The 23,728-nt window shown below is 45.8% G+C and overlaps 3 protein-coding genes and 1 long non-coding RNA gene across 11 annotated transcripts; 2 read left to right on the forward strand and 2 right to left on the reverse strand.

Moving 5' to 3' along the window:
• Positions 1 to 9: 9 nt before the first annotated feature.
• CNPY2 (canopy FGF signaling regulator 2) lies at positions 10 to 3,135 on the reverse strand. The gene is made up of 6 exons (XM_077111047.1): positions 2,745 to 3,135; positions 2,064 to 2,176; positions 1,807 to 1,922; positions 753 to 956; positions 503 to 599; positions 10 to 167 (listed from the first exon to the last, which is right to left on the reverse strand). Exons 2-6 carry the CDS (start codon positions 2,149 to 2,151, stop codon positions 124 to 126), a joined length of 549 nt encoding a protein of 182 aa, XP_076967162.1. The 5' UTR covers positions 2,152 to 2,176; positions 2,745 to 3,135; the 3' UTR covers positions 10 to 123.
• On the forward strand, positions 2,984 to 8,503 carry LOC143642539 (uncharacterized). 2 transcript variants are annotated; one of them, XR_013155714.1, is made up of 4 exons: positions 2,984 to 3,232; positions 3,726 to 3,816; positions 3,964 to 4,609; positions 7,204 to 8,503. It is a non-coding gene; the product is annotated as an uncharacterized LOC143642539 (long non-coding RNA). The 2 variants fall into 2 exon arrangements; XR_013155713.1 differs by lacking the exon at positions 7,204 to 8,503 and having other exon boundaries at positions 3,964 to 6,642.
• Positions 3,937 to 17,581, reverse strand: PAN2 (poly(A) specific ribonuclease subunit PAN2). 7 transcript variants are annotated; one of them, XM_077111041.1, is made up of 26 exons: positions 17,024 to 17,213; positions 16,360 to 16,754; positions 13,827 to 13,996; positions 13,595 to 13,715; positions 13,397 to 13,474; positions 12,707 to 12,974; positions 11,982 to 12,324; positions 11,687 to 11,783; positions 10,735 to 10,854; positions 10,404 to 10,523; positions 10,010 to 10,138; positions 9,677 to 9,876; positions 9,491 to 9,570; positions 9,189 to 9,295; positions 8,905 to 9,003; positions 8,133 to 8,206; positions 7,882 to 8,029; positions 7,461 to 7,604; positions 7,271 to 7,330; positions 6,949 to 7,039; positions 6,155 to 6,312; positions 5,918 to 6,061; positions 5,605 to 5,784; positions 5,390 to 5,483; positions 4,912 to 5,109; positions 3,937 to 4,573 (listed from the first exon to the last, which is right to left on the reverse strand). In XM_077111041.1, exons 2-26 carry the CDS (start codon positions 16,639 to 16,641, stop codon positions 4,539 to 4,541), a joined length of 3,540 nt encoding a protein of 1,179 aa, XP_076967156.1. In that variant the 5' UTR covers positions 16,642 to 16,754; positions 17,024 to 17,213; the 3' UTR covers positions 3,937 to 4,538. The 7 variants fall into 7 exon arrangements, with proteins under 7 accessions (XP_076967156.1, XP_076967157.1, XP_076967155.1 ...); XM_077111042.1 differs by having other exon boundaries at positions 5,017 to 5,109; positions 9,434 to 9,570; XM_077111040.1 differs by having other exon boundaries at positions 7,888 to 8,029; positions 9,434 to 9,567; positions 17,024 to 17,212.
• A 3,119-nt stretch (positions 17,582 to 20,700) lies between these two features.
• IL23A (interleukin 23 subunit alpha) lies at positions 20,701 to 22,461 on the forward strand. Its single transcript, XM_077111048.1, has 4 exons — positions 20,701 to 21,037; positions 21,264 to 21,365; positions 21,530 to 21,676; positions 22,026 to 22,461. Exons 1-4 carry the CDS (start codon positions 20,873 to 20,875, stop codon positions 22,185 to 22,187), a joined length of 576 nt encoding a protein of 191 aa, XP_076967163.1. The 5' UTR covers positions 20,701 to 20,872; the 3' UTR covers positions 22,188 to 22,461.
• The last annotated feature ends 1,267 nt before the right edge of the window (positions 22,462 to 23,728 follow it).

Consider the following 23,728-nt stretch of genomic DNA (forward strand, 5'->3'; position numbering starts at 1 on the left):
AATTCGTACTTTTGGTTTCATATTTTTTCAGTTCATTTCAGTAAAAACAATATAAAAGGCATTGCCACCCTCTTCCCCTGGGGGTGTTCCATCAAGCCTGTTGGTCTGTGCTGCTCCAGTGGTTCATAACTCATCATGAGATATGTGCAGGGCATGGTCACACAGATCTGCAAATAGCACACAACAATTTGAAAGAAAATGCCACTCTCATACTGATATATACTACTATTGAGAAAATACCGCAAACCAAGCTGGCATGCACACCAATCACCATTCTTCAGAGCATATGCTTATAAACAAAACCACTACTTTCTCATCTGTAAGTTAGGCCAGGGAGCCATAAATTCTGACAACTCAAGTTCCTAAGCCAGGGAAATGGAAGCCGACTATTGGCCTAATAATAAAGGGTTTCTAGGGGGATAGGGAATTGTGCTAAGTTCCACATAGCTGTGAGGACAGGAAGTAAAGTTGAGGACAGGAGGTAAAGTTGGGGGCAGGTTACCTGTTCGCTTACTACAAAGTTTGTCTTTAACATTGTCAGCCTCTCGGGAAAAGAATTCAATGAGCTCATCTTCATATTCTTCCACGATGCTCTCACACTGCCAACCCAAAGGAGAAATGGGTAAGACAGGGAAGTAAGAAGTGGTCCCTTGTCTCAGCCTCCCAAGAGGAGGACAAGTAGATTAGCCCAACTATCTACTTAGGCTTTCCAACAACCTCCCTAATTCCCAGGAACAATTCCTACAGCTCACCGCAAACTTGAGGGTGCCACTGATGTCTGAATCAATTCGGATGCCCTGTAGGTCTAGTGCACTGGATTCTCCATTCCGGCCCACTACACGTACGTAGTTCTTGCGGTGGGTGGAAGGGTCGATCTGTTCCCCATACTCTTTCATTCGGTCACACACCTCTTCTAGCAGCTCTGTGAGGTGGGCCTCTGAGCGGGCGTAAGGCACCTAGAAATGTCCTCAGCCTTGGGTCACTTTCTTCTACCTCTATACATCAGTAATTTGTCTTTACTTTCCTTCCAAATCTAGTTCAACCAACATATTCTAAAAAGCCTTACTTGATTAAAACCAGTACAGCGTATTTGTATAGTTTCAAAGTACTTTCAAATAATATAATCTTATTTTTACCTCATTATACAAGCCTAAAAATAAGACAAGTGTCATTAATTCCAAATTATAAATAAAGAGACCTCTTTGATTAGCCCTAATCAACTGTACGTTATTTTCTTTTGAATCCCCTTAGCAATTATGACTGTAAGGTAATAGTTTTACTTCTTTGTATTAAAATGAGATTAACACTCACTCTCAATAGGAGTGCACTAAGAGACAGTGTAGGCTCTAAGGATAACAATTAGAAAAGCATTTCACAAACATCATAACCTTCACATTGCTTTATATGTTGCTCGCTAGATACAGCTTTGTGTATGTGTGTTGTGTTTCTAAAATAAATGTCCTAATTATAAGGACATTTTATTTCTTTTTCTTTTTTGAGTGAATGTTCATAATATACCATACTGTCATACGAATTAGGGACATGGCAAAGAGGGCTGCTCAGGGCTCCTTGTCTGTTATCAAGATTTACGGCAGAAACAAAACATTAAGGTTGGAGTCAGGAAGTAAATGCATAGGATACATGCCTTCACCTACTTCTGAATAAAGAGAAAAGCTAATCTTTCAGAAAACCTCTCTGGGTCAATGTTTTCTTCATTTCTATTAAATCAAGGTCCTTCCTAATTAGTTGAATTCTCATTCAAAACCCAGGGTGAGCTACTTTATTTGGGGGAACATTAACAGTTACCTCAACCACTGACTGGCTGCCATCTGGATTGATTCGGAAAGATCCCATCTGAATGGTCTTCTTAGGATCCACCTGAGCAATTTCCCACTCCAATTCATCCACCAGAGCCCTGCAAGCTGGTGCAAGGGAAACAGGGAAAGGGGAAGAGAGGTGGGGAGAGAATAGGATCAACTCATGGATTTGCATAAATCCTCCCCAGCCTCCCAAGGCTATGTCTTCCACACTCTTCTTTCTCCAACTTTCCTTTGTGCCTTTACCTCCACAGTGTAGATCCTGGCTCCTCCGAGCCCAGGCAGTTCCCAGTAGAGCCCCCACAAACAGGGGCAGCCAACCCCAAACTTTCATCTTCAGCGTGATGGGGTTGCTCCACCTGGGTTTGGACGGGAATAAAAGAATAGATGGGGTGAGAAGCCGGCTCCGCCCCCAGTCGCCTTTCTGAGCTCACATCCTAAAGCCTTCAAAGGCCTCCATGTAACTCTGGTTCTACTTTCTTGGGAATGGCCATAACAAAATATGGGCTCCTCCGTTATGGCCCGGATTCGCCCACGTAGTCGGGGAACTTGAGGCTCAGCTCCAGGAACGCACGACTACAGGTGAAGCCTTGGAGTTGGTACTTTAGCGCCGGAGACCCAGGACTCACAGGGGTATGTAGCAGCTACCGGACAAAGGCTGGTGATTAAGCGAGAACCCCAGGCATAGAGGGGCCAGCAAAAAGCCTTTTAGTCAGGCCAGAACCAGGTGAGGCAGAGAGGTAGCTGGCCAGCAAACAGAGCCTTCAATAACTAGGGACCATTTGGACCGAAGATTATTGCATCCTCTCCTCTAGCCTCTGCATTACTTCCCGTGCGGACCATCCCCCTTTCAAAGGACTCCGCCATTGCCTTTGCTCCAGTCCATCCCCAACCTTCAGCGTCCGGCGCCCCCCGCATCCGTCCCACCTCTGCTCCCGGGGCCGCCGCCGTGGCCCAGGTGCTGGAATACGGCCGGAATGTTTCTTTAGCCTCGGCGGCTCCTAACCCTAGCACCTGGCTGCGAGGGGAGCGAGGCTGTCCAGACTTCTCCAGAGCGCTTCGGCTCTTTCCTGACCCGGAGTGCCCCGACGACCGCCTGAACCAGCGCCGCGAGCCCTAACAGCGCGTTTAAGCAGGACTCCGGTGCGCTGCCGTGCAAGCCCCACACTAAAGACCCCAAACCCGCCCCACCAAACTCTCGCGCGAACAGGCAGCTGAGGAGCGGCTCCGAGGCCGCGAGGACCCCAGTGGACAGCATAAGGACCCAGACTTGCGTGGCGAACTGTTCCACGTGACCACCAGGTCCACCGCAGAATAGGAGTGGCCTGAAGGGAGAGCAGAGCTCGGACGTGGTGCTTGGGGCAGTGAGACGAGTGTGTGTCGCTGTGTTTGGGTTAGGAGCTTCCAAAACAAAGGTACGCTGTTAGCCGTGAGAAGCCCAGGTTTTACTACACGGAAAACTACAACTCCCAGGAAGCACCGTGTCATACAGCTCCTTTGTCCGTACCTATGGGTTTCAAGATGTTTGTCAGCCTCCCCAGCTCCCTTTTTACATAATTAACGGAGATTATACTGTCCATCAAAAATGAATCCGGGGGCGGGCCGCGGCGGCTCAGCGGGCAAAGTGCTTGCCTGCTATGCCGGAGGACCTCGGTTCGATTCCCGGCCCCAGCCCATGTAACAAAAACGGAGAAACAGAATACAATAAAACAAGAAAATGTTTAAAAATGTTTCCCTTCCTTCTATCCTTCCTTCCTTCTCTCTGTCTTTCCTTTAAAAAAAAAAAAAAAAAAATGAATCCGGCCTTTTGGTAGCTATAGCAAATACCTGGTATTTTCCTGGAAGGACATACCCATAACACTGGGCTCCAGAGTTTTACCTTTGTTTCCTTTTTTTTTGCATGCACAGGCACTGGGAATCGAACCCTAGTCTCCCGGCATGGCAGGCGAGAGCTCTTCCTACTGAGGCACCGTGGCCTCCTCCTTACCTTTATTTCTAGGTGAGAATTTAAACACAACCTTAGTTTTCCCAGTTGTAATAGGAAGCTAACAGACAAAGGAGAAGAAGAAGGATGAAGTCAGAGAACCACACACTTGCAGTTCTCAAATGGAACAGATGATAACCAATATATTTGTTTTTATTTTAGAAAACATGCAGTTTAAAACAAAAGTTAAAAAACAAACAAACGTGGGACAGGAGAGTGGATGGAAGACAGACGGTTCTCAGCCGTCAGCAGGAATGAAATCCGGTCAGGCTTTGTCCAGGACCCCAAGGCCCCTTCGGCAGTGGTGTTGGTAACTGCTTTGCTTGAGCCATCAAAACCCTGCGTGCTGGCGCCGCTGGCATCCCTCAAGCAGTCAAAGACATGAGCTAAGTCTCTGTCATTGTCCAGGACTTCAGTCCCCAGCCAGCTGGGAACTGAGAGTTTTGATTCCAGGAGTTTCTTAGTCTGGATATTAATCACCCAGGATATTTAGTAAGAATACCATTTGAGTCAGTTCTTGTCTGTTTCTGTCCCACTATTTTGCCAGGATGAAGAAGGAAATCTGGCTCCTAGACTCTTTGCAACAATTCTGCTGCATTCCTGTTCTATTAATAGCACCATCTGTAGACCTGTGTAGGTCCAATGAAGGAAGTGGACAAGGTATCACCAACTTGGAAAACCATCTCTCAGTTCAGGGTCCACAAAGGAGAGGGAGTGATTCATTGGCAGAGGGTGTGTCAGAGTGCCAGTACTGAGGAGAAAACAGCTGCATCTGCCAGAGACAAAAATCAAGAGCATGATTTTTAAGGTGAGCAGAGACAAAGCAACTGGGATGCCTGAAAAATGCAAACAGAAAAGGGTACATGGACCTGCGAAAACAGTTTAGAATTAGGGAAGAGAAGTTGTAGGACTTCGGAGAGTTTCAATAATAAAACTGATTCACTGAAATGTTAGGAGGATTAAGTGCTTTAAACTGTTAAGTGTTTCATATATATAAGGTAGGACGGTATTGTTAGCATCCTCATCATTATTACTGTAGCAGATATAAACCCCACATACGCAACCAAAACCTACCCGGTTCAGATTCCCCTGTCCTACCCCAGGGCTTACTCTTGGGACTTGTCTGGCCCTCAGGCTTGGGCACCTTCCAGTCCATCTTTCGACCCTTCTCATAAAGACCCTTGAGCACCTTGTGGAAGGACTCAGGTTCAGTACCATTCTTGCTTAGTTCCAGATACTTTCGGTAGAGCTGAAGGGCTGTGCGGGCGTCCTCAATACTGTCATGAGTTTCACCTTGAATCTTCAGGTCTGGGGGAATTAGAGGTGGAATAGATCAGGACATTACAAAGAAAGATAGGAATCTGTCCCCCCAGCCCCACCTTCGACTTCCAGAAAACTAAAAAACCTGACTGTTCTTAAAGAAAAGAGCTAATACCTTTCCTAGTGGACAGAAAGGATACTGAAGCTAACTGAATCCATTGGTAACTCTCACCACTAACTCAGGATCTTCCCTACTTCCCCTTGGCCCTCCAACACTTTTCCTGCTCTCAGTGAGCACCACAAGGACCTACAATGCAGAGCAACTCACCCAAAAAGTACCAAGCAAGGAACCGCAAGGAAATCATTCGTTTTCGGGGCATGTGGAACAGGTAAACAGTGTCAAGGACTTGGTCCTTGGGCACCTGGCAGGAAAAAAGAATGGGAGTCTGAAGGTAGGGGATCCACAATTTCCTATTTTCCAAAAGCACAATGCTCACCCTGAGTCCACCCTCAAAGAATATTATTAAAGAGCCCTGCCCAAACCATGAGGTTGATGACTCGGAAGTCCTTCTGCAGACCATGACCCACAAACTTGACTCCAATGTCTATCAGAAAACGAAGCTTTAAGTAGGTAGATTTGAGAGTTGTGAGGTGCTTCGAGGAGATCTTGGCATCGAGGTCTCCTGGCTTTATTCCTGAGTACTGAGTTAAGTAATCCACCACCTAATGATACAGAAAAGGACAACTCACCCAGGAAGTAAGGTGCAGAGTATCCTCCTGCCATTCTTCCCCTGGGTTCTAGACCACTATACCCAAGCACAGGGTTTGCCTTACTTGTAAACCCATATTCTGATACCTGCTCCTGGGTAGAGATATAGTCATCAATGAAGGGGATACCCTCATTGGGTCCCTGGCCCCGGACACAGGTAATTCTTGCTACTGACATCTGGCTTGGTTTAATGGTAGACTTGGTGCCATCACTACGCAACTCTGCTTCCTCCTATGTGAGAAGAGTTAATAAATCAGAGAAATGCCTACAACTCCCAATATCCTCAGAGTTCCACTCCAACACCCACCCTATCCTTTTGGTTACCTCATTAAGGGTGACAAACTCAGCATCCAGGCCCACCAGGTCCCCAACCTGTGGCATCTCATTCAGCATCAGTGGAATAAAGGTAGTATGTGTTTTCTGCTGCTTCCGTGCCAGTGAGGCTTCAGCCAACAGGACACTTGCTTCAATAGGGTTCTTGACTAGAAAGGGAGAAGGCAGAGGATAGACAGCTTTGGACAGGGAAGTAACCAGGAGAGGGAAGTCTAGGTGACTCACTAGAGACTCTGGGTCTACACTGTGTAATCCCTCAGTAATTAAAGCATGATATCTGGTGAACAGAGCAGGCTGACAAATCAAACAAAATATGCTTAAGAAATATGTTAAGAAAAAGACAAGAAAGGAGACAGGAAGGAAAGATTTTCACTTTGGACCTTAGCTTATAAAATTCAGAAAAATAAGGCTAAAGAGGAATTTTAATGGTTTGAAGGCACCAAAAAGGGCCTTGATAAAGGAGCTCAACTACAAAGGAAGAAAAGATCTTCACTTTGGGATAAGATAGTTTGGAATAGTTAGACTCACAGTCATAGCCTTAGCCATTTTGATCAGACTTCAATGAGTTACTCCAGCCCCAATCTCTCCCCACTTTGCCCCTTCCCTGCTCTGCCTTCAGGATCTCCAGCTTCTAAGGTTAAAGCCTGGTAAGCAGGACTCTCTTTAGTATCCCTGGAGATGTTAACACTGCTTAGCAATCCTAATCCTAAAAAGCTATTTCCAACATCTCTTCCTGAAGACCAATTTTAATTGCCCATACCCTAAATCTACTCTGCACCACTTACTGTTCAGGTTGTATTTAGAATTGAGATTCCTTTTGACATAATAAAGGATAGCAGGTACTTTCCAATTCATGTCAAACTGCACGGCTTCATACTATAAAAGAGAAAAAGCACTTACGGCCAATGTTTTTAATCCCTTTGCCCTTTTTCCCAAATCAGACAAAGGCTAGGACTTGGATGCTATTTTTAAGCTCTGCTACTGCTTTCTTTATTCCTGAGAACCCACCCATTCCTCCTGAATCTTCCTATATTCCTTAGGGCCCTAAGGATGAGGGTACTTAGAAAAGAGGAGATGGAACGGGGAATGCAACGTGTTGCAACTAACCTTATCAATGGGTTCAATAAGGAAGTCATTGAAGAGATACCACTGCTGGTGAGTAACACCCTGTGGAGATATGAGAAGACATCCCAAAGTGATGGCTAGACAACTGTGATTCAGACTCAAGTAGGGAAAGACTTGGGACTCCACCATGGCCATCATCAGGAGTGTCCCCATTCTGAACCACCCCACTCACCTCTTTGCGCTGATGGTAGGTCTCTCCAACTTTGATGTGAGCCACCAGGCTACCCCCTGTGCGTGAGTCCAGGATGTGTACCACAGTAGCCATCAGGTCATACACATAGACACCATGCTCTTCCTCTGCCCTGGCTGGGCCCCACTGTGAGGGGGGCACCCAGGCTGCTAAGCCAAGTTTAAGGATGGGGAAGGAAAGGGAATGGGGATAGAGGACAGGGAGTTGGGGGCATAGGGATGGGGACCAGGGTGGGTTATCTCCATCCTAGCCCACCTGATTCCAAACACTAAACTGAGTTCCTGTGGAAATCCCACAACTGGTAGATACTACGCCCTATTCTTCCCACCTCCCCACTCTCCTAATTCACATTCTGTTCCCATCTCCTCTCCCTTATTTCCCCTCCTCTTCCCAGTTTTTCAACCTGCACCTCATCCCCATCAGTCCAATTGTAAACATCCAGCCCTTTGTTCTTGGTCATCTTCATGCGAATGGAGAAAGGAAGCCAGACATTCTTCAACTCCTCAATGGAGGGACACATCAGCAACCCCTCTGGACTCCCTAGTTCCTTCCTATCAGGACAGGAAAATTGAAATTTGTTCTGAGGAGTTATAGCCAGTGAGGAGTAGCCACTGGATAGTTTAATCCTTTGACAATTTCCAAGGCAGTACCTACCAATCAGCCAAAGCAAATTCCTTGTTTTTGGAGATTTCCCCTCCAAGCTTCTTTACTGTCATCTTGAAGGCAAACTGAACACAAAGGAAACAACATCCGATTCCTCAGGAACATACAGATAGAATCATATATATCAACAGAAGAGTAGCATATATGGAATAAAAATAAATAATAGGGGGAACAAATGTTAAAATAAATTTAGTTTGAAATGCCAGTGGTAAATGAAAGTGAGGGTAAAGGGGTATGGTATGTATAATCTTTTTTTTTCTCTGTTATCGTTTTGTTTTTATTTCTGTTGTCTTTTTATTTCTTTTTCTAAATCAATGCAAATGTTCTAAGAAATGAATATGCAACTATGTGATGATATTAAGAATTACTGATTATATATGTAGAATGGAATATCTTAAATGTTTTTTTTTTTTTAAAGAGAGAGGGAGGAAGGGAAGGAAAGACAGAGAGAAGGAAGGAAGGATGGAAGGAAGGAAGGGAGGAAGAAATGGAGACATCTTTAAACATTTTCTTGTTTTATTATATTTTGTTTGTTTGTTTGTTTCTTACATGGGCTGGGGCCGGGAATCGAACCGGGGTCCTCCGGCATAGCAGGCAAGCACTCTTGCCCGCTGAGCCACCGCGGCCCGCCCCTCTTAAATGTTTTGTTGTTAATTTTTTTAATAAAAAAAATTTAAGAAAAGATATAATCATATAAATATAAATATAATATATAGTACTAAAAAGTATTCCTAAGAGCCCTGTTTCCAGTTCCACCACTTACCTCGGCCTGCATTCTCCAGAAATCAGCCTCTTTTGAGCTGTTCACCTCACAATTGATGACAAGGATATCTGGCAGGTGGCAAATGTTACGGGTCTGAATCTGAAGGGACAAAACAAACAAGAATGGCAGGGAGCCCCGAGGGAAAGATACTGTGACAGGAACAGTAAAACCTGGGTCTGCATCGTCAAACTGGGGCTCCTTCCACATCTCCACAGATTCCAGATGAGCCCACAGCTGAGTCCTCAACATGACAGGGCTCTAGTCCAGTGCAACAGCCCACTCACCGTGGGCTGGTACTTCTCACAGTTGTCACACCATGCCTGTGTATTCTGCTCCAAGCAGATGCTTCGTTTCAACACCTGGGCAAAATCATAGTTCTTCCCGGTTTTATCTAAGGAGGAACCAAATGTTTCACTTCAGTTTCTCCCCACTTGCCCACAGTTAACCCCCCCGACACACCCTCCCAGATGTTACAGGACATTTAGGGAAGCCTTCCCAACCCAGCTGCAGGGTACACCACTGCTGCTACCCTCAGGGTAGGAGAGCGTGAAGAGCAGGGTGGATGAGGCTCGCACAGTCTCACTACCACAACGGCAGAGGCTGCAGTTCTCCATCTCACAGCTGAACAGCTGCCCAATGACAGAGTCCCCCGATGAGCAAAAGCTGCTAAAAGTGGAGAGGCAACATATGTACAACAAAGGGAATTAGGAGACTGTAAGTCACAGAGGGGCCTGTCATGGTGGCTTTAACTACTCCTGTCCCGATTCCATACCTGCCTCCAGCTCCCCGGTAAGCCTGGGGTGCTTCCAACTCCTGCATGTCCTGATGCAGTTGAGTGAGAATGAAGCGATTCCACCTCTGAATGAGCCTGGCCAGACTGCCCTTGCCTGAAGCCTCATCCGAGTCAGCCAGGATCAAACCAAGGGCTGAGGCCTCAGGAATGGTGCGGAATGCCCGAAGAAAATTACTGCCCTAGAATCCAGAAAGTGAGTTGATGGGAAGAAGTGATTTTTTCTTTTGTGGCCATTTACACAATGATGTCTCCGTCTACTAGCCAACTTCCTTCCCCTTCCATTTTAAATATCCCAGGTCTCCAGGCACTGACCTGGCAAGGGTCACCACGGGAGAGGTCCAACATATGGAAGAGGAAGCCAAGCTCACAGGCAAGGCAGAACTCCTTTTGGCAAAGGTGGTTCTGGATTAAACAGCAAACAGGCTCCAGGAAATAGAGCACCTGGAGGGAAGAGCAGGAGAACTGGTGCAAGAAACTGGGATGAAGAGGAAGAGAAATGGAGAGGTTAAGAGAGCTAGTAGAGAATACAGAGCAGGAAGCTACTGAAGTGGCGCTCAGGAGGAGACCTGGAGGTTGTGATGGGAAAAAGAATGGTAAAGGAGGCCATGATAGAGTGGGCTTGGTTGAAGAGACCTAGAGAAAAAGTGGGGGCTACAGGGAAGAAAGACGGTAGGCATGTTCAAGTTTAGGAACACCCGCCCCTTACCTGGATCATGCAGTTACAGTAGGCATTAGGGATGTGAGGCTCTAAGCCAGCAAACAGGGTCTTATTGTAGTGCTTGAAGTCAAAGTCTTCCAGGCCTAGCTTGGAGTATTTGATGGTTACCTAAGATAGAAACAGTTTGAGCAGGAATGAAGACATTCTCAGAATCCCCAAGTATTCCCTGTAGCTATAATCTTCTCCAGAACTTCCCGCTGTGTCCAGGGTGGTAGGTAGAGGCTCTTGACTAACCCTTCAGTCCTTTCCCAGCTAACCCTCTTCCCAGGACACGTGCCTCTACATCCCACAGGGCCCCTGCCTTGGTGTCCCCAAGCACCTTGCGGTATTTCTTAGAGACCATGTGGCGATGTGGTTCCTCTTCTCGCCCTACTGGTGACTCAGTAACCTGGCTGAAGCTGTCAAATTCGTTGTCTGATTCCTTGAGTCGGTAAGGAATCTAGGGTTTTTTAAAAAACATAAATTGTTGCATGTCTAAATCATCATCTTTGGCTTCCCCTACCTTTATTTTAACAATGAAATAGCACGAAGTCTTGAGCCTTCTATCTCTATAGGGTTTAAGCATTATTGCTTCCTTTTTATTCTCACTGCAATCACCCTACTTCATTTCAGCTAAGCAAATGGTTTCCACACTGGGCTCCCCACATTCACTGTCCAGCATTTCACTACCAAATTAATATTCTCAGAATGCTGCTTTCAGTGCGTCACTTCTTCTACTACATACTAGTATTCAAGGCTTCACAGTCTGGTCCGTTCTAACTTTAATCTCTTACTATTTCCCAATGCCAACAGCTACTCCAGCCAGGTTGGTATTCTCACAGGGACCCTTAGCAACTTTTTCATTTATGCCTCTTGAGACCTTTACACTGTTCTCACATCATGAATATTCTTTCCTGTTACTATCTACTTACCCAAATCCCACCCCTCCAGCTCTTTCATTATGCCTTTCCTGATGACTACAAGGCAGCGTAATATTTTCCCTGCAAGCAGCTTTGGCACTGAACGCCTATAGCATTCCTTTATCATTTAACAACAGAACATAAATCCATAATTTCTGATATGGATATGTCTTATCTTCACCAACCAAATAGTAAATTTCTTAAGAACAAGGACCCTATCTTCTATGTCTCTGAATCTCTGCTAGCACCTAGTACAGCATCTTCAATTCAGGAAGCCCTCAAAGCTTTTACTTACTGAAAACAAAAGTAGTAGTAGTAGTAAAGGAAAAAGGAGAAACTCCAGATGGCTGACCCTCTCCCCACTAAACATACCTGATTACGCAGCCTGGTACGGGGGTTGGGCGCATAGCCAATGAAGCCCACCTTCTTCATGGTGCGTAGAATCTCTGCATCCACAGGTGGCGCCCGCCTGTAATGCAGCATAGCTCTAGGACCTGAAGTCTCACGGTATCTATCTGTCTAATCCCCAACCCCAAGGGTTCAGAAAAATAAGAAAAATATTGAGGCAGCATTAGGAAAGAAGCATAATAATAATAAAGCTAGCAGAAAATCCTTGTGTCTCAGCCCTTTCTCCCTCCCTCCTTTTGGCCCAGATGTGAAGTATAACCTGGGAGCTGGAGCAGAGTTGGCAGCAGGCCAGTCGGAGAGAAGTGAGTCAGTGGTGAGTGGGACAGGGATGAGGGAAAGAGGCAGCAGGTCCTGGCTCCAGTCCAGAGGAGGCAGTGAGTCCACAAGACAAGGCAAAGCAAATTCGGTCTCACGGGAGTAGGGGTTGAAAGAAGGCTCAGGGGAATCAGTCCAGAGGTGCACACAGCCCTCAGAATCCCCAAAGGCCAGGGCCTGCTTGCTGGCTGATACATCAAACGTCATTAGCAGAGGTCCCACAGGATTCACATGAAAAATGTCTGCTGGGTTGGCCAGGCCTGTGGGCTCACAGAACTGGCATTGCCCTAGGAGGGAAGAAGAGCCCACTGAGCCGCAGAAGGTGGAAGGGAGCCATCCTTTTATGCCCTTCCTACCCTCTTCCCCTGATAAGTATCAAGGCAAGATACCCTCTGTCACTAAATCCATATAAGATTTAATGACAGAGAGAAAGCCTTCCCAGAAATCACAGGTTTGCTACCCCGCAAAAGGCACTTCTAGAGTTTGCTCTGCCTACTCCATCTTTATCGTTCCTATTCATCATATCCAAGGAAAAATTAAAAACTATAACCTCTTACAAAACCACTGAAAGGTTACTTTTTTTCCCAAGAAAAGAGGTTCCTAAGAGAGTGCTCCTTCTGGTGGCACCTAGTTCCCTTTTGATCATCAATCCCTCCTGCCTCCTCTTACCTGACTGGGAGATGATAGCAAGACGAGAAGTGTAAGTAGGGATGAAGCGCAGGAAGGCAGGATCCACGTGTACTTGAAGTGGTGTGATCGCACGCATCATGCGGAGATCATACACCTTGAGGAAACGGTCACAGGCCAGGCCGGTGAGGCGGCTGGAGAAGCCACAGGCTGCCAGCAGGTTGCCGTGCACATCAAAATCCGACAGACTCCCTGAGAAGGCATTGAACTCATGCTCCACCTTAAAAGTACGGAGATCTCGCAGGGAAACCTGAAGAGATAGTTCCAGAAGATTATCCAGAAGAGATAATTCCAGGTAACTGCCAACTAAGTTATCAAGAAGAGTACCTGCAACTTACTTAACCCTGTGAAACCTCTATCAAGGGAACTCAGACTCTAGGATTTAGGTAATTAAAGCACTAGAAAGGCAAAAAGAAAAGCCAAGTGCTGGAGGGAACTCCAAAGAGAACTTTCGTTCACACTTTTGCTCTAAATCCATCTGGTTATGATAGAAAACATCAGATTGTAAGTTAATCTCCTGATATAATAATATGGCTGAGTAGGAACTCAATTCACTTTTCCCATCCCTTATCTCCAACACAACTACAGTCCCAGAGTTGAGGAAGAGGCAAATCCCAATCAGATATCTGGTGGAACAGCTCCGTGACAGAGGGAGAAATAGAACTTGGCCACCTTGCCGGATGTGTGGCCACAGAAGAAGAAGCGATTTGTCTGTCTCATGATGGTGACTCCAGGTGTCTCGACTGCATACTGGAAGGGGAAAAGGAGAAACCAGTATGAGAAGAATGATTTTTCCCTCAGACGAAAGGGAAGAGAAAGAGAAAAATAACCACAGGCCCTATGTGGACCTTTCCTGCCCCAAGCCTGTACCTTCTGAGTCTCCTGGACAGTGTTCAGGTCAATCTCCAATATGTGGTTCTGCAGCCCCCCAACGAGCAGAGTGCTGCTGTCAGTCAGCAGGAGACTATGCATATCCTCACTCTCGTCCAGCCTATGGGGCAGAGGAAAGGCTAAGGGGCCAGGGTCTTACAAGGTGCCAATTCCTTAGCCACTCCATCCTATGAGACCCTCCCTCCATGTCCAAGGCTGAGAGGCCACTTACAGGTAATCAAATATAATGAGGCCCCCACGGGCCATGTACTTGAGGTTGTTCTTGGTGAGAAAAAGGATACCATTCTCCAGGCTCTGGATCTGTCGGATATCATCACTGCCATTGACCTGAAAGGATGAGTAGCGCTCCAAGGTAGGGCCAAAAAAAGAAGTGGCGTGGCCCTGTAGAGGACAAAAAGACAACAGGAACACCTTGGGCTGAGGAGCAGAGCCATATCAGATTCAGTTCAGGGACTGGGAATTGCTCAGCCTTTTTTCCCATTCTTGCCTGGCTTTTCTGGCTAGGAGCAACTGAGGCAGAAGACTAGGGACCATTCAATCTTCATGACAGATACACTGATAATACTATCTTCTACTTGTTTGATGCTTTACAAAGTACTCTGGCAAATTTTACCTCATTCTATCCTCAGAATAACCCTGTTGGATAGCTAACGGCTCAGTAGGTTGGAACAGTGCACAGAAGATAAGTACCATGGGACAGATCCTCCACTGGCCAGCTGGATTTCTTGTGTTCTACAGTCAAGTCTATCTCTACCAGCCATCTAGGAAATGTGTACTATGGGTCACAGGCTAGAATAGAGAGAGTATGAAACTCATTCCTCCTTTTTTTCCTATGACATCATCTTCTCCTTGTTTTTCTCCTGCCTGGTTTGTCTCCTGACTCTTAGCTCATACCTTCTCCTTATGTGCTTCTCTTCTTCTGACCACTCTTGAAACACAGTTCTTCCCATTCTACTTGTCTTGCTAGGTAATCTAGCCCAGACCACTTCCTCAAGTTTCCAAATAACTGCTAAACATTTCTACTCAGAAATCCCATACGAACTCCAAGCAAATTACATTTAAAGTAAATTCATCATTTTTATCCGATTTCATTTCTTCTCACTATATTCACCATAGTACCATGCTCTACTCAACTGACTAAACCATATATCTGGCAGTCAACTTAAGTTCTATTTTCTTCTTAAACATCTCCTCTCTCTTTTCACAAAACCATCTCTACTGTGTTTCATTCAGGGCATCATCATATCTTATGTAAATTACTACAATAGCCTGCACACTGATCTCACTGTTCTAGCCTTACCCCAGGGCCCTAAACTCTACACTGTCACCTCAGCACTCCAGCTCAGATGCAAACCAGACCTTGTCATCCCAGATAGAAACAATTCAATGGTCCGAAGAATCAAGTCCAAGTTCTTTTAACATTGCATATGAGGTTCTCCAGAATGTTCTTTCCCGAGGTATCTGCATGGCTCCCTCCCTCCCTCCCTTCTAGAGTGCCTAGAATGGACATCTTGGCTTTTATCCAGGTCTCCACTCCAGAGAGAACTCCCCTTACTAATTCTCTAAAAATAGGAACATCTTCCAGCCTTGATTACCTCAACTCCCTTACTCTACTTTATTTTTCTTAAGCATAGTAATCAACACCTGACATAATGTACACATATATTTGCTATCTTTTTTGTTTATTGCTTATTCCAAGCCTAGACCCTAGAACAAGATCTGGTACCTAGTAAGTGCTCAGAAAACACTGATTAAATGAATAAACGTCTGCCTCTACATTTGTTTCAGCTTCCAGTCCAGCAAAACCTAACTGCTTATAGTTCCCACATTGTACATTCACCAAGCTGTGTTAATACCTTGGAATCTTTTTTTTTCTTAATCCTGTTGCTTTGCCAAGACAGCCTTCTCTCCACTTCTTCACCTGACAACTGCTCATCTTTCAAGATGCCCTTCAGATGTCACTTCCTCCTAGAGGCCTCTCTAGGCCTCCTCTATGTGCTCCAGCACCCAATATGTATTTTAACAATAGCGCTTAGCACAATGATAATTTCTGTTTATCTGTTTTTTCCCTCATTGTCTTATAAACTCCTTGAGGGCAAGGATTATGTTTTATTCAGCTTTATTCCCTGTGCCTTGCATAGTAATAGGCCACTGCCTACTTTGAACAAGTCACAAAAAATTCATCCCAATTTATGCTCTGTGGAAGGTAAATTAGTAAACCAAGAGCAGCATGGTATTGATAACAATACCTTTGGGCTCACAGGATACTGGCAATATGGATAAACAGTTAAAAAAAATTTACACTGACAATTGCTGAGAGAGATTACAATCAGCTGGAGAAGACAAAATGAACAATGTAAGATATGCAGAAATATGCATTATATATACTATAATTATAAAAATTATATTCATAATTAGAAAATAGAGAAAGGGCATTAGAAATTGGATTTGGATGGCTACAGAGCTAACTTATAGGTACAGTTATCAAGACTAATCCAAGCACAGGATGGGCAAATTGTGGCAGAAGTGAGATGCTTTCTGAAAAAAGGACAGCTATGCGACTCTTCCCTGGATCATGAGTCCTCCTTTCTCTTTCTACCCTCCTCCTCTTGGCATGACTTTAAGACAGAGCTGACTCAACATCTCAACTTAGTTTTGAGAAAAGCAGATGTCCTTGGGCTAAGACCAGAAAAAAAGAATTCCAACATCTCCTTTCAGCCCTCACGAACAGGTACAGTTCTTACCCCATGGCTCCCCACCCATAACATCTCCTCGTGCAAGTCAAAGTGGGAGACGGAGACAGGCACACCCACTTCAGCCACCACACTGTGCAATTCAGAGTAGACACCTTCCATTATGTGCACTGACTCCTGGACGGGAAGTGCCTCCAAGGCCACTCCCTCTGGGTCCAGCTCCACATTCTGTAGCAGACTTGGGTTCAGGTGAGCATCCAGGACAGGGTCCAGGGCAGAATGCAAGGCCGGGGCATACTCTGCCAGTCCAGGGTCCAGACCCTCAAAGTTCATGATGAGGATGGCAGATTAGATCTCTGTTACACTTTCCCCTAGCACAGTCCCTTTCAATGCCTGACCCAACCTTCAACAGGACAGCACCAGTGGGCCTAGATGGACATCATGGCCTGTAAGGAGAAAGAGGTAGCTAGGTCAGGGGCAGGCCCAGCTACCAGTACTTAACATCTTCTACATTATGTGGGCAAGAGGGAGCTAAGGCAGGCAGAAGGGGTGAGGCTGCCAGGCAAGGGATGAAGCAGGCAGGAATGGAACAAGGAGTGGAATGGGAGAGCTGTTGTCTATTCCCCTGTTCCTCCTGCCCCTCTGCATCCTCCACCCCACTATATAACCGAAGCTTTAACTTCCCTTTCACCTCCCTTCAGGCCTGCTCACTTGCCTGGTTCAGCCCTGAACCATCAGGTGAAGGGAGCAGGCATGCAGAGATAGGAGATAGGAGAGAGGGCTAAGATGCTAGTTCCCCAGAATTGGGAGTAGGAGTAGATTGGGAGGTGAAGTCAGTTTCCCAGGGGCCTCTGCAATACAGTTACCCAGAATTCTCGGGGGGAAAACAAAAATGCCAGTTATCACAACTGGGGCGGGGGTAGGAGGAGGTAATGAAAATGGTTAGTTACCCAGAATCCTCTAAAAGAACCAAAGGAATCAGTTACCCAGAATTCTTCCTCGGACGAGGGAGAGGAGGTGAGAGATGGAATTCGGGCAGGGGTCAGATGTGTTCCTGGGATGTTTGCGGGGAATGGGTCATTACCAAGATTTCTCCACGACGGATATTTTGGAGCGCGTGGAATTAAAATGAGTAGGGGTAGAGCAAGCGCCGTCAGCTGTACGGGAAATTCCAGTTTCCCCAATTCTCTTCCGCGCCTTAGGCGCAACCGAACGTAACGACGGGAAAAACAGCGGACTCCCTGTCGCAACCTTCCAATCATGAAGGGTTTGGAGCGCCTGTAAGCCAATCAGAGGAAGGCAGAAACTGACGGCTCCGGGAGAGGACGTGTGACGCAGGGCAAAAGCAAGGTTACGGGCCGCCGATGGGGACAAACCGAATCAGATCCAGAAACTGGTGGTGTAAAAAGTAACCCATCCACTTTTAAACTTTCTTTGTTCAAAATAAGAGAGCGCCGAATTTGGAAACTGAATTTTGTGGTCCTTATAACTCTAAAATAAGGAGGCCCCAAGGCAGAGCACTGGGAATCAACTCCTGGGCATTCCCAGCATGGTTTACTCCACGCGATCCTCTTGTGAGCCACCGGCCACCTCTGACCCTGTTGTCCCGAAACTCGCTGGCATTTCCTATCATTTCCAGATATGAGAGGGAAAAAAAAAAAAAAAAGGAAGCGGGAGCCCGTTTTTTAACACAGCTGAAGTGGCTGTGTCTTCTACGATTCTTCTGAAGGACTCCTTCTGAAACTCCTATCCGTAACTGTTCTCTCCCCCAGAGGCCCCTGGAACATTCCCAGGGAACATTTCCCTAGGTTCTGGGGCTGGACGTTATGCGTTAGAAGAAGATGAGCATGGCAAATTGAATCATTTGCCTTCCCCAAGCTTATACGGATTATGAACTATTCTGAGGAATTCTTAGGGTCCAGGTTGAACGGGTTTGGAAGTGATCCAGGTTTTAAGATATCTTTAGGGCACTTTGGCTTAGCTGTTTCATTACTGTTTCTGAAGACCACAAAGTGGGACTCTAGTAGGAGTAATTCCTCATGGAGGATACAGTTTAAAGCATTTCTCTATCTCAATAAAAGCTGGTAGCTAAACTTCCATGACTCTGGGGATCCTAGACTGAAGAAAAAAAGCAACCTACCTAACTTAGAGGGTCTCTCAAACTGATCTGATTTCAGATCCTTTGGTTTAAAACTTCACACAAAAATAGATGCTGAGCGATCTAGACGGTTCCTACACTTTGATAAATTTCCATATATAGGTCAAATTGAGAAAGACTTCTTGAATCATGAGAATTAAAGAGCCAAAGATACCTGTGCTAAATGAGCTTTGTAAGTTACAGATGGTCTTGTGTCTCCACAGAATATAGTGTAATGATTAAGAAGGTAGATTCTGAACCCAAATTACGCTGGACTTCTGGTCACTTGGTACTTCTGTGTTCTTGAACAACTTCTTTTCTGTGCTCCTCAGTTTGTTCATCTGTAATATGGGGATAATAATGATATTAACGGAGTTGTGAGAATTAAATGGGTTAGTACATGTTAAGTCCTCAGACCAAGTACAAATACTTGGCATAAAGTGAAAGTTGGGTATATTTTAGCCATCATTATTAACCACCTGGGGGAACTTCAACTGGCTTTGGAATCTGGACACCCAACTGGAAAGACTTGCTTAGGGGTGTCTTGTTACTTTTCATTTTTTATGTTTTAAAATTGTTTTTGTTATGAGGAGTATTTTGTGAATGTGATTTGCATAACAGTTGAGGCCCAGCTGACGTCAAGGGCTCCTTGCAACTCCAGGTCAGATGTTGTCCTGGAAGTAGTTCCTGCCGTACAACAGTCCCACAGTCGCCCCACCAACCCTGTTTCCTACCCGGCTCCTGCAGCACCAGGAAGTGAAACAAAGCAGCTGAGCCCCGTGCCTCCAACTCACCCTTGTCTCTCATCCCATCCCCCAGTGCTCCACTTCCTCCTGTTCCTCCTCTTCACCTTCCATCTCCTATCCTTTAGAGCTCCCAGAATGGGGAACAGAGGTGGGAAGAACATAGGCAACATTATATACCCGAGTGAAATGAGCTCCTCTATTCTCCTCCCTCCAATTTCCATTTGTGTCCACCCTACGTAGGAAGAAGCAAACTATTTCTCACCAAAACTTAGATAATCTCTCTGATGCTGGAAATATATTTCATCCTTAGAGTAGATTTACCACAGCATCATAGTATCTGAACCAGAAGTTTCATTAGGCAGTTTTGTATGATTCTAAGGAAGGGAGACCCCTTTCAAGGGCAAGTTTCTCAGAGGAAAGGGTCACCCTCTTGGGAAGGCTTTGCGAGCCAGCTATGTGGTCACCCATGGCCTCATTCTGACGTCTAGATTATTCTGGGACCCTCCCCTGGGGTCGGGGAAGTCCCAGCTTTGGACCACCCTCTGCTCCCACGCCCAGCCTCACATTCTCAGCTGTTACACTGGATGTTGCATCAGGGAGGGTGATGAAATCAGAGTCAGCGGATTTTACCCATGGATGCAACAGGTTGAAGTTCCAGCTAGGGTCACTGACACTGTGCTCCTTCAACTGCCCAGAGCTCCAGGACTTCTTGGCCTTGGGAAAGGGTCTGGATGCTAGACTGTCTAAGTTGGACTTGTAGCCCTTGCTTACACTGGCGTCCCAAAGAAACCAACACCTGAATCACACAAAGCCTGTGAAATCTTGGGCCACTAGGGTTGAGGAATCAAATGGTTCTTAGCAACAATCCTCTTATCCTCAACAGACCTCCTAACCTTCACAGTGAGGCCTGACGTAGGGGAACAGTAATACTTTTTATGGTACTTATACGAGTTTCTGGTTCACAAATCCTTCTCTCCTATGTAACCAGGGCCACCCAGTGAAAATAACAGAGGAAAAGAAGCCTCCTTATTCTTAGGTAGAGGGCATCAGGTGGAAACTAATTTCTTCACTCCAAATTGAGCTTGCCATTGTATTGGGAGATGAATGAATACTTCTCTGCTTCAATATTTCCTCAGGCAAGAAGAGGTGAGGAAATTAGGTTGGGGGTGGAATATAGCTTTGAGAAAGAAAAAGGTCAGGGAAAGGTTAAACAGGAAGGAACTTGGAACAAAATTCATTTAAATATTCGATACTCTCCCCCCCACCCCCACCCCACACTTCTCCCCTTCTACAGCCTTTCAATTCCTGGAGAGCATTACACATATGTCCCATTCCAGGCCTCCAGCCACAGCAACCAACACGACTCATTTCCCCTAGAACTGAGGCTGCATACCTGGGCTCTCCACGGAGGGGGATGATGCAGGGAGGGGAATCCCACCTGCTGTGAGTCACCTGCTAGTATAAAGGGTGGACCATACAATGCAGGGGCCTTAAAAAGAGACTCAGAGACAAAGGGAGAGAAACAGCAGGAAGCAGTTCAGATACTTGGTGAACAACAGAAGGAACCAAATCAGAGACGCAAAACAGAGAATCAGCCTCAGAGCAAGGGGAAGTGGGCAGTGATTCCAGAAGGACTGGTGCCAGGCTCTGAGCCAGCCAGATTTTGGAAGCGGGCAACGAGATGCTGGGGATCAGAGCTGTGATGCTGCTGTTGCTGCTGCCCTGTACTATTCAGGGCAGGTCAGTGCCTGGGGGCAGCAGCCCTTCCTGGGCTCAGTGCCAGCTGCTCTCACAGAAGCTCTGCACTCTGGCCTGGAGTGCACATCCACTAGTGGGACCCATGGTGGTGAGTTCATACACTGTGACCAAAGGGTAGCCTTTCCAAGCCTTCCCAGGCTGCAGTGGAGATTCTGTGGCCTTGAGTGGAAGCTGAAGGACTATAGGCCATTAGGGAGTGAGAGGGGTCAGGGAAGTGGGGTTCCTGGGAAAAAATAATGGGCTTGAGGGGCCAGGTGGGGTTTAAAAGAACTCCTTTTGTTGTTTCACTCTTCCAATCTCCTCTTCCATTCCAGGATCTACCAAGAGAAGAGGAAGATGACAAGATTACAAATGATGTCCCTTATATCCAGTGTGGGGATGGCTGTGATCCCCAAGGACTCAGGCACAACAGTCAGGTACCACTGAGGAGGTACTGGGCTGCAAGGGTGAGGGGAGTAGGGACATGGTTAGCACCAAGGGTAGTAGTCATGTCTGAGAAGGGTAAATAAGAACTGGTTGGGTCTTCTGTGAATGGAGTAGGAAGAGGGCATTCACCATCTTTACTTTATTCTGTCTCTAGTTCTGCTTGCAAAGGATCCACCAGGGCCTTATTTTTTATGAGAAGCTGCTGGGCTCAGATATTTTCAAAGGAGAGCCTTCATTATTCCCTGAAGGTCCTGTGGACCAGCTACATGCATCCCTCCTGGGCCTCAGCCAACTCCTACAGGTATGAACTAAGGGCCTGGAGGATGGGCTTGCAGATTTCAGAGCCAGGAACTAGGGGGTTAAAGATCTAGAGTCCTGGGCGGGCCGCGGTGGCTCAGCGGGCAAGAGTGCTTGCCTGCCGTGCCGGAGGACCCCGGTTCGATTCCCGGCCCCAGCCCATGTAAAAAACAAACAAACAAACAAAATATAATAAAACAAGAAAATGTTTAAAAATGTTTCCCTTTCTTCCTCCCTTCCATCCTTCCTTCCTTCTCTGTCTTTCCTTCCTTTCCTCCCTCTCTCTTTAAAAAAAAAAAAAAAAAAAAAAAAAGATCTAGAGTCCTCTGTGACTATATCCTATGCTCTTTTAGCCTGAGGGGCACCACTGGGAGACTCAGCAGACCGCAAGCCCAAGACCCAGCCAGCCGTGGCAACGCTTTCTTCTTCGCCTCAAGATCCTTCGCAGTCTCCAGGCCTTTGTGGCTGTAGTTGCCCGGGTCTTTGCCCATGGAGCAGCAAGTCTAAGCCCCTAAAGCCAGCAGCTTAAGGATGGTACTCAGATCTCCATGGCTCAGTGAGACCAAGATGAATCTCTCACCCCACGCAACTGTGAGCCATCACATTAATTAGCCCATTAGTTCTACTGGGACTTGCATATATTGAAAAATTACCAATACTGACTGACTTGTGATGATGACCTATGACAAGATTGGGTATTTATTAAATGGGAAGGGAATATTTGGGATTATTTATACTCATGGGAAGAGTTTAGAGAGGAGGATTATTTATTATATTTATACTAAATTATGTGCTTTAAATAAAGAATTATTTATGTGGATATCTGAGTCTTCTTTTTTCCCCCTATTTTTTTTTTACTTTTTATTAATAAAACCAATCAACATACAATATGAACATTCTTTTTTCATCACATAGTTGTATATTCATCATCATGATCATTTCTTAGAACATTTGCATCAATTCAGAAAAAGAACTGAAAACAGCTAAAAATTCATACATACCATACCCCTTACCCCTCTCTTTCATTGATCACTAGCATTTCAATCTACTAAATTTATTTTAACATTTGTTCCCCCTCTATTATTTATTTACTTTTAATCCATATGTTTTACTCATCTGTCCATAAGGTAGATAAAAGAAGCATCAGACACAAGGTTTTCACAATCACACAGTCACACTGCGAAAGCTATATCATTATACAATCATCGTCAAGAAACATGGCTACTGGAACACGGCTCTACATTTTCAGACAGTTCCCTCCAGTCTCTCCATTACACCTTAACTAAAAAGGTGATATCTATTTAATGCGTAAGAACAACTTCCAGGATAACCTCTCCACTCTGGAATCTCTCAGCCGTTGACACTTTGTCTCATTTCACTCTTCCCCCTTTTGGTCGAGAAGGTTTTTTCAATCCCTTGGTGCTGAGTTCCAGCTCATTCTAGGATTTCTGTCCCATGTTACCAGGAAGGTCCACACCTCTGGGAATCATATTCCATGTAGAAAGGGGGGAGGGCAGTGAGTTTGGTTGTCATGTTGGCTGAGAGAGAGAGGCCACATCTGAGTAACAAAAGAGGTTCTCTTGAGGGTGTCTTATTTCTAAGAGTGGTTGGGAGAAGGAAGCAGAATGGCAAAGTAGGGCCAAGAGACTACAATGTGTGTCCCTTTCTTCTCTGAAGGGCTATAGTGGAGAGTCATTATTTTCTCATGATCCCCCAGTAGATGGAGTAATGGGATCTTTCTGGTATTAATCCCTGAATGACTGGGCAAACAGAATGGCATTGTAAGGGGGTTGAGATTAGGAATTGAGGTTCCTAGATGGGGCCCCTCACTTGCTCCTTGATCTTATGCCTCCTTCTCTGCTTGCTTAGTCAAGAGTATATCTGGCCAAAGACAGTTTTGAGATCACTACAGAAGCAAAAGTCAGAGCTCAGTTTTGAGCAGTTAGGGCATTCCAGGAAGAGGAAAGTAAATTCCCCAAATCAATGGGATCTTCCCCTAAAGAAGGACATCTGTGGGCCCCTTCAGAAGGGACTTTGGTTACCCTAGAAGGGTTAA

Source organism: Tamandua tetradactyla, chromosome 7, assembly GCF_023851605.1.
Source record: "Tamandua tetradactyla isolate mTamTet1 chromosome 7, mTamTet1.pri, whole genome shotgun sequence".
Taxonomy (NCBI): domain Eukaryota; kingdom Metazoa; phylum Chordata; class Mammalia; order Pilosa; family Myrmecophagidae; genus Tamandua; species Tamandua tetradactyla.

Excerpts from the sequence above, each read along its gene's own strand:
- PAN2 (XM_077111037.1), bottom strand. The coding sequence starts at position 16,641 with ATGAACTTTGAGGGTCTGGACCCTGGACTGGCAGAGTATGCCCCGGCC. Across the intron at positions 12,325-12,706 it reads TGCTATCATCTCCCAGTCAG|GGCAATGCCAGTTCTGTGAG; the intron begins GTAAGAGGAGGC and ends CTTCCCTCCTAG. Across the intron at positions 7,331-7,460 it reads CCTACCATCAGCGCAAAGAG|GGTGTTACTCACCAGCAGTG; the intron begins GTGAGTGGGGTG and ends ATATCTCCACAG.
- CNPY2 (XM_077111047.1), bottom strand. The coding sequence starts at position 2,151 with ATGAAAGTTTGGGGTTGGCTGCCCCTGTTTGTGGGGGCTCTACTGGGA. Across the intron at positions 957-1,806 it reads GCAGCCAGTCAGTGGTTGAG|GTGCCTTACGCCCGCTCAGA; the intron begins GTAACTGTTAAT and ends GGACATTTCTAG. Across the intron at positions 600-752 it reads GTGGCACCCTCAAGTTTGCG|TGTGAGAGCATCGTGGAAGA; the intron begins GTGAGCTGTAGG and ends TTGGGTTGGCAG.
- IL23A (XM_077111048.1), top strand. The coding sequence starts at position 20,873 with ATGCTGGGGATCAGAGCTGTGATGCTGCTGTTGCTGCTGCCCTGTACT. Across the intron at positions 21,038-21,263 it reads CACTAGTGGGACCCATGGTG|GATCTACCAAGAGAAGAGGA; the intron begins GTGAGTTCATAC and ends CTTCCATTCCAG. Across the intron at positions 21,366-21,529 it reads GACTCAGGCACAACAGTCAG|TTCTGCTTGCAAAGGATCCA; the intron begins GTACCACTGAGG and ends TTCTGTCTCTAG.